The sequence below is a fragment of the Nothoprocta perdicaria genome, unplaced genomic scaffold, assembly GCF_003342845.1.
Source record: "Nothoprocta perdicaria isolate Ctin4 unplaced genomic scaffold, notPer1 scaffold_392, whole genome shotgun sequence".
In the NCBI taxonomy this organism is placed as follows: domain Eukaryota; kingdom Metazoa; phylum Chordata; class Aves; order Tinamiformes; family Tinamidae; genus Nothoprocta; species Nothoprocta perdicaria.
The window spans coordinates 19,273-26,645 of NW_020455635.1; the positions used below are offsets into that span (position 1 = coordinate 19,273).

Consider the following 7,373-nt stretch of genomic DNA (forward strand, 5'->3'; position numbering starts at 1 on the left):
CCCCGGCGCGCACGGCCGGCGCGGCGCGAAGCCTCCCGCGGACCCGGCCGCTTTCGCAGGGACGTGAAGCCCGTGCCAGCAGAAAAACTGAATGACCTTGGAAATCGCTATCTGGGGCTAGATTGATTCTCGCCGCCTGTCTCCTGCTCTCAGGAACTCTACGATTAACGCAGATTTAAACATTTTAGGGGCCTTTTAAAAAACAAGAACGTGTACACTTAATAACTAACTTAATGATTCCTGAACTAACGAAGCATTTGCCTAAAACTGAACGCAGAAGAGGTTTTCTTTTACTGTATGCTTGCTCAGAAACTACCAATAAAACAAGCAAGGCGATGCCTTGCTTTTAGAAGAACATTCTTTTTAAGAGCAGTTATTTATTCTGCTGATCAGCTGATAAAAGCAGAAAGCTTCAAACTCCCTGGAAGACGGGGCAGACTCCGGCTCCGGACGACTCCCGGCTGTAGCAATGGCCGCTCTCCTGGGCACGTGAGCGTGGCCCTTGCTCCCGGCAGGATGCAGGTGGAAGTTTCTGCGCCCCTTCTCTGGGGGGCTGTGAAATGATTCAGGTGTTGCTGCAGAGGTGAGCAATATCGTGGATGTACCTATGAACTCCTGTGCGCTTGGCCGCCGTGGCAGAAATGGCATAGTTCCCAAAGATAGTGATTTTTTAAATTGCCATGACTGAAAATTTAAATTCAAGAGGATTTATTTTGTCTGTGGAGACCTTGAATTATGTTTCTGGCATTAATAATTGTAACGGACTCTAACTGTTGACAAGAACTGTGAATATTGACATAAACCTCCATTTTTTTCTTAAATTTGATTTTGATTTTTAAATGAATAGACATGATCTTCCTCATTGTATGCAAGATGTATATTTTCTTTCTTGGGAATCAGAGGAGCAATCTGCCTTCTCCCTTCAAATAAAATTCATTATTCATACCCAAATAGTGGTGAGTCTATTGGAATTAACCTTGACAAAAATGTTTTCCTTAGCTTTCTAATCAAATAGCATGGATGAGACAGAGTATCGTCTCCTGAAGGGAGCCAAAAAAGACAGCCTGATCCAATGAACTCTTCCCTTTCCTCTCCAGTCATTCTTTGGTTTAAATTGAGACCCTAGAAATATTATCTTCTCTAACTGCTGGTCCAGGAAGCCTGAATTTGCTGAGATTACTCCCTCCCTCCTTCTTCCTCACCCTGTTTTATTCCAAAGTAACTGCCTTTCTCAGGAAAATAAAACAATCTAGATTTCCTCTTCCTTTCCTGGGAAACGAATGTGTCTCTTCAGTGTTTATTTCCTATCTCACAGTACCTGTTTGTTTTAGAAGTGCCTTGTATTTGCTAGAGATTGGTCAAGAGCACTGGACAAGCTGATGAGTGGCCTTTCTCTTTCTGGCTTGTTTTTTGTTTTTTTTTTCTTTCTTTCTCTCTTTCCTTAAAGCTAAGGTTTGCCAGAGTGATGCACTGATGCTGAGGAGGCATCAACAGCTATGGGACTGTAACCCTGTCCAATGTAAACACTGGCAGTGTCTACAGAGAGAGATCGTGAGACGCTGAAGCAGAGTGTAGCTGCTGCTAAGCAGGTCATCTGCTCACTAAGGCTCAGATTGCAGTGTACCCTAATCATAAAACATGAACCTGTCCAGGCGGATTGAATGGAGGACTCTGAATGTGAGCAGTAGTGTTATGAACATATCTGAGCATCTCTCCTGCCCTCTTGGATTTGGTTACTACAATGCAGTTGACATCTGTATCCTTGAGACAGTTGTTATTGTCTTGCTAACGTTTTTAATTATTGCGGGTAACTTAACTGTTATATTTGTTTTTCACTGTGCTCCACTTSTGCATCATTATACCACCAGCTACTTTATTCAGACCATGGCCTATGCTGACCTTTTTGTTGGAGTTAGCTGCTTGGTTCCTACTTTGTCGCTGCTTCACTATTCGACAGGTGTCCACGAGTCCCTGACATGTCAAGTTTTTGGATACATCATCTCCGTGCTAAAAAGCGTCTCTATGGCATGTCTCGCTTGCATCAGCGTGGATCGCTATCTCGCTATCACAAAGCCTCTCTCCTATAACCAACTGGTCACACCTTGTCGCTTGAGAATCTGCATCATCTTGATCTGGATATACTCTTGTCTGATCTTCTTGCCTTCCTTCTTTGGCTGGGGAAAACCTGGTTACCACGGAGATATTTTTGAATGGTGTGCTACCTCCTGGCTAACTAACGCCTATTTCACTGGCTTCATTGTATGCTTACTCTATGCTCCTGCTGCCTTTGTCATATGCTTCACCTATTTCCACATCTTTAAAATTTGCCGRCAGCACACCAAAGAGATAAACGATCGCAGAGCTCGGTTTCCTAGCCACGAAGTGGACGCTGCTGGGGACACTGGCCACAGCCCCGACCGCCGTTACGCCATGGTTTTGTTTCGGATAACCAGCGTGTTCTACGTGCTCTGGCTCCCTTATATCATATACTTTCTGCTGGAGAGCTCTCGGGTGTTGGAAAACCCAGCGCTCTCCTTCTTAACGACGTGGCTTGCTATAAGCAATAGTTTCTGCAACTGTGTGATATATAGCCTCTCCAACAGTGTTTTCAGGCTGGGACTCCGGAGACTGTCAGAGACAATATGTTCATCTTGTATGTGTTTAAAAGACAGGGATGTACGGGACCCTAAGCCGAGAAAACGGGCTAATTCCTGCTCTATTTAAAGAGAACTGGCGCATGTAATCAAACATGGAGTTTTGATAGCATTTGATATATCTGGAAACTTGCCAGAACAGAAATATTTACTTGAATAGTTTGCTATGATCTTAGAGATGAGTTGAAAAGGGATTTCAAGAAAAGGAAAAGGCGGCTATAAGAGGGGTCACTGAACTTAAATACAGCTCTTGAAATAGTGAGGAGACAGATTCAACAGAGAAGATGAAGAAAGTCAAAACTCAAATCTTCCAAACGGCATGAAATAACTAGCAGTCAAAGGAGGTTCCTCATAAAACCAATTAGTTAGTAATTACCTTACATTTTCCCCCTTGTAGAAAGGTTGTCTTATTATCTTTGTATCCAAATATACTGTAGCCTTCTGAATTTAAATATATTTAAGAGGAAACAACAACACAGTAAGTGGCTATCCGTAAATTATATTCCTGAGGATTTAGAATAGATGTTGCAGATTATTAATCTCTTGTACAATTTTCAGTTGTACAAATAATCCGTAATGCATAAAACATGCTCTGGGCATGATGCTTTTGGATAAAATTGCACATTTTGATAACAATTTTCACAAAACTGCTCCCTTCCATTTTCCCCTTCCTGAGCATTCCTGGTACTGTTCTACAGAAGTGGCTTGGTTTGAGGGTGCCTCCAAGGCCACCTGATCCTCTTTTCCTGCAGAAAGAAACAGCCTTTTCCAACCAGCTGAGTAAGCGCAGTCGCCCCATGTTCAATGACTTCTTCAGCCTTTCATTCTCTTGATCTTGTTAAATTAGCGCTCAGTATTGATGTAGTGTCCTTTAGGGTGTACTGAAGCTTTTCCTTTATCRGCTACACAGATAATCCTAATGCAAATATGATAATGACACACAGCAGTGTGCATCACTGCTTAGAAGAATAAAAATAAATAAGAGAACCTTTTCTTTGGGAGGTCTAAATAGCTTACTGTTGTAGCTGCCAATCCTTTCTGTGAATCGAGCTTGCACATACTGTACTTTTTTTCTTTTTTTTTTTTTAAGAGAATTTGTAGTCTGTGCCTAATGTTTTCACAGCACATGGAACAGGTCAGTGCTACAGGATAAAAAAAAAAATTGCTTTAAAAGAAATACTTCTGTGCAGTTGTTGAATAGATATTTGTTCATGAAGTGTTCTTGGAGGAGGTGACCAATACAGTTTAGTATTAAATACAGGGAGAGAGCTTCAGTATTTCCTTTTGTAATGAACTGACTTTCAGGTCCAGTGATTAAATATTTTTGTTTTGCAGGGGTACATATTAGGGTTGTGTAATAAATTGCCAGGGGTTCAGATGCATGACAATAAATGAAATATTTAAATTATTATTTTTGAACCAAATGTAGTTTTCTTAGATGGTTATTGGCTTTTTAAAAAGGCCCAATTATTGATCATTGGTGCCTTTTAACACTGCACTATTATTCCTTCTCTTACCAAAATGCGTGTGTAAAGATTGTGCCTATTACTTTTTGTAAAGGAAGCTGAACCACACTTGCACACTGGTGGTTTGGGGCTCGATCCCCTTAAGTCTGTGCTCTTTGTTTTGTTGAGGTGGTTCTGAACCCCTGTACATTTTTAAAACTGTAAGAAAGCTGAAACAATGGAATAAAGTAGTATTATGTATATCAAAACCAGCCTTGGCTTTAGTTCCCTGATGTTATGCTCTGTTCTCTTGGAAAATGCTTTTGGGTTAGAATTTAAAAAGAGCTATCTGAAATCCTAAACTAAAAGCTGCTTACTTGCTGTCTTCAATGATTTCTGCTGTTTTTTTACATGGTATGGTCTTGAAAGTGGGTTGAAATATGACTTGAAACGTTCCTCCAGCTAAGCAGAGCTGTTGCTGACAGTTATCCCTGACAGATACTACAAAAAATGAGCGGTATTCTTTGCACATACCTCATCCTGCTTCACGTCTCTGGGATCCGTTTGTGGCTGCCTTTTGCAAGCTTACTGCTTTCACAAGGCTCTCCAGGGCAGACCGCTGCTTTCGAGAGCAGCGTAACTCTGACTCTTCCCCTAAACAATCTTAGATCTTATTTAGCAGTTATTATATTTAGTTTCCCAGTAATTAGTCCAGGAACGTGCAAGAATTAATCCAGAAACAGCAAAATATCTAATTTCTCCTAACTCCCCGGGCTGGTTTCATGCCAGCGAGGTAGCTCTGTAGCTGCACAGCTCGGGCCCTGATGTAGAGCCCTGTASCTGCACTCTGCGCTCGGACAGTTCCCCACTCTGGCCCTCGGTGGCGTTCCTGGGAACAAGTTTCTGTGTGACCTCCTGACCCTTGAGTGCAGTTCTACAAAATACTTGGAGTTTTGCAGACCTCTTCTTAAAAGCAAAAAACCCAACCTGAAGGAAATAGATCTGTGGCTAGTGCAGTACTGTAATTACAGATACAAAACAGATGCATAAGCTTACACCTGAGTATTCGTATGGCCGTAGTTGAACYCTGCCTGTGTAACCTCAGCAAACGGAGCTGATGTGCCGCGACTTGCAGCTTTCCTGCCTGCACACGGGGGCTCGGAGAGGCAGCTTTGCGTGGAAGAGGCTGCAGCAGGAGGCACCTCAGCAGCCAGTGCGCCCGCCGCCCTTCGGAGCAGAGGTAGCAGCGCTTCCCTCCCCGCCGGCCACCACCGCCTGAGCCTGGGGGTTTGTCAYGCGGGATGAGCACTGCCTTTCCCCTCAGGCTGTGGATAGATGGAAAGAGCACTATAGAAATGCACTACCCTGCGAATGAATGATAGGTTCCCTTCTTTAATATTTTTTTTCCTTCAGGCATGTGTGTGATAGCTTACATGGATATAAGAATGCTAGTTTGCTTCTCTGGGCCCTCCATCTCAGTTGCTGGGAAATCACGCTGCTCTCTGTACATCTGAGGCTCCTGGAATCTGTCAAATTAGGCATCCCCAGCACAGCTAAATCCTGCCTTCTTTATTGCTCTTTCCAAGGACACAATTTGACCAATAACAATAGCCAGTCATATGAATGTTTAAATTTAGTAAGTGGGTTTCATTTTTCAAAGTATTTTCTAAAARCATTATTTTAAATTTTATTTGAGGAAGTTTTGTTATTGTTCTATAAATGCTGGCTGAACATTCCAGCTGGTGCTGCAGAGAACTGCGGGGCTGGACATTTTGATGAATAAAGGAAGGCCAACGGAAATTTCTGTCCCCCAATTAATCACAAAAATATTGCAAGAGTAATACCCTGCTATCATGTACCTAGAGGGCTTTATGTAATAAGTACCTAGTGAATACGTGACTTGATACTAACCAAAGAAGTYGACGTGCACAACTCGACCAGCAAATCAGAGCTGGTAATTGCATATAATAAGCAAGTCTCTCCATCTCCTCAAACCTTGAATCGCTAGAAGTTGTTAGTTCTTTACAACATTATCCAGTCATGAGAAAAAGCAGCTTTTTATAAGTAACATGTTAAATAAAAAGGTTAAATTGAAGAGGTATCATAGGTTAAGAACAAAAAGTATCTACAAGGCTTCTTCGTGCAGGTAGATTGTTTTGCCACTGTATTTCTCTTAAACCTGTGTAACAGAGGTTATGTAAAGATGGATCATATAAGAGTTTTTGAAATCTCCTGTCTTCAGCCTAGGGAAAAGTTAAAAAAAAAAAAATCATATAGTGGTAGCCAAACTGTTACCAGATAAATAGGTTTAAAGTAGTATTTTTTTTCTTTTCTTTTTTTTCCTGTATTTTTCCTTAATTTCTAGAATTGCTGGATTAAATTTCTTCTTAATAAATGATTATGTATTCTGTAAAGCCGCAGAGCTGGATTTCAAATGTTTTTCCTACTGGTCATGTAATAATAAGATTTTTTTTTCATTTTTGCTTACAAAGCCATTCTGTAATTGTGTTTAGAAAAACATGGTGTATCATGCTTTGTTGATTTTCATGCAAAATCTTTGTGCTTCCTCTAGAGAAAGATTTGGAGTGTTTTGCTCTGCTGGTGGTACCGTTCATAGAGACAATTTGTGAAGATCTTTTATAAATAGCATTTATAATGTTTTTACAAATATTCTTCATTCATGTTAGGCGTTTGAATAACCATAATCCCATTTAGATTTCATACTCAGAAAAACAATTTTTGTTTTATGTATGTGTGTGTGTGTGTATATATATATGTATATGCATATGAAATAGCTTACCAGTCAATACTGAAAATCAGCTACTGAGAAAAGTGTATCAACTAATGGTTAGCTATGTCATTGGCTTTTTATCTAGCATATAACAAATGGAGTTTAAATAGAAGCAGAAGTTGTTGCAATAGTATATTGAGCTGATGGGATATGCATCAGCTTTTATACTGCCACAGTGGTTTCTCAACATGAAATTATTTTATCTATTAGGATTTGCAGCCAAGCAAATAAATAAATGGATTTTTTTTTTAAATTCTGCTGGTTGGGTGTTGAGGATCCTTGCTCCTGTTGAGCACTTGCTCCCTGTAGGACTGTGCCTTTCAGAAATCACTAGACTGAGCTCCGATGATGCCCTGGAGCTCGTTTGCCAAGGAAAAGTGCCAGCCCAGGGAGGGGGGCACAGTGTCTATGTAGGTGACAGGGACCTCCCCACCTGCCCTCTGGGAGCAGCTCAYGTTCCCATCCTTCCCCTTCACTGCCACC

At 41.2% G+C, this 7,373-nt stretch overlaps 1 protein-coding gene across 2 annotated transcripts; it reads left to right on the plus strand.

Moving 5' to 3' along the window:
- The first annotated feature begins 31 nt into the window (after positions 1-31).
- On the plus strand, positions 32-4,284 carry GPR52 (G protein-coupled receptor 52). 2 transcript variants are annotated; one of them, XM_026044968.1, is made up of 2 exons: positions 32-583; positions 1,448-4,284. In XM_026044968.1, exon 2 carries the CDS (start codon positions 1,639-1,641, stop codon positions 2,722-2,724), a length of 1,086 nt encoding a protein of 361 aa, XP_025900753.1. In that variant the 5' UTR covers positions 32-583; positions 1,448-1,638; the 3' UTR covers positions 2,725-4,284. The 2 variants fall into 2 exon arrangements, with proteins under 2 accessions (XP_025900753.1, XP_025900754.1); XM_026044969.1 differs by lacking the exon at positions 32-583 and adding an exon at positions 943-956.
- Positions 4,285-7,373: the final 3,089 nt, after the last annotated feature.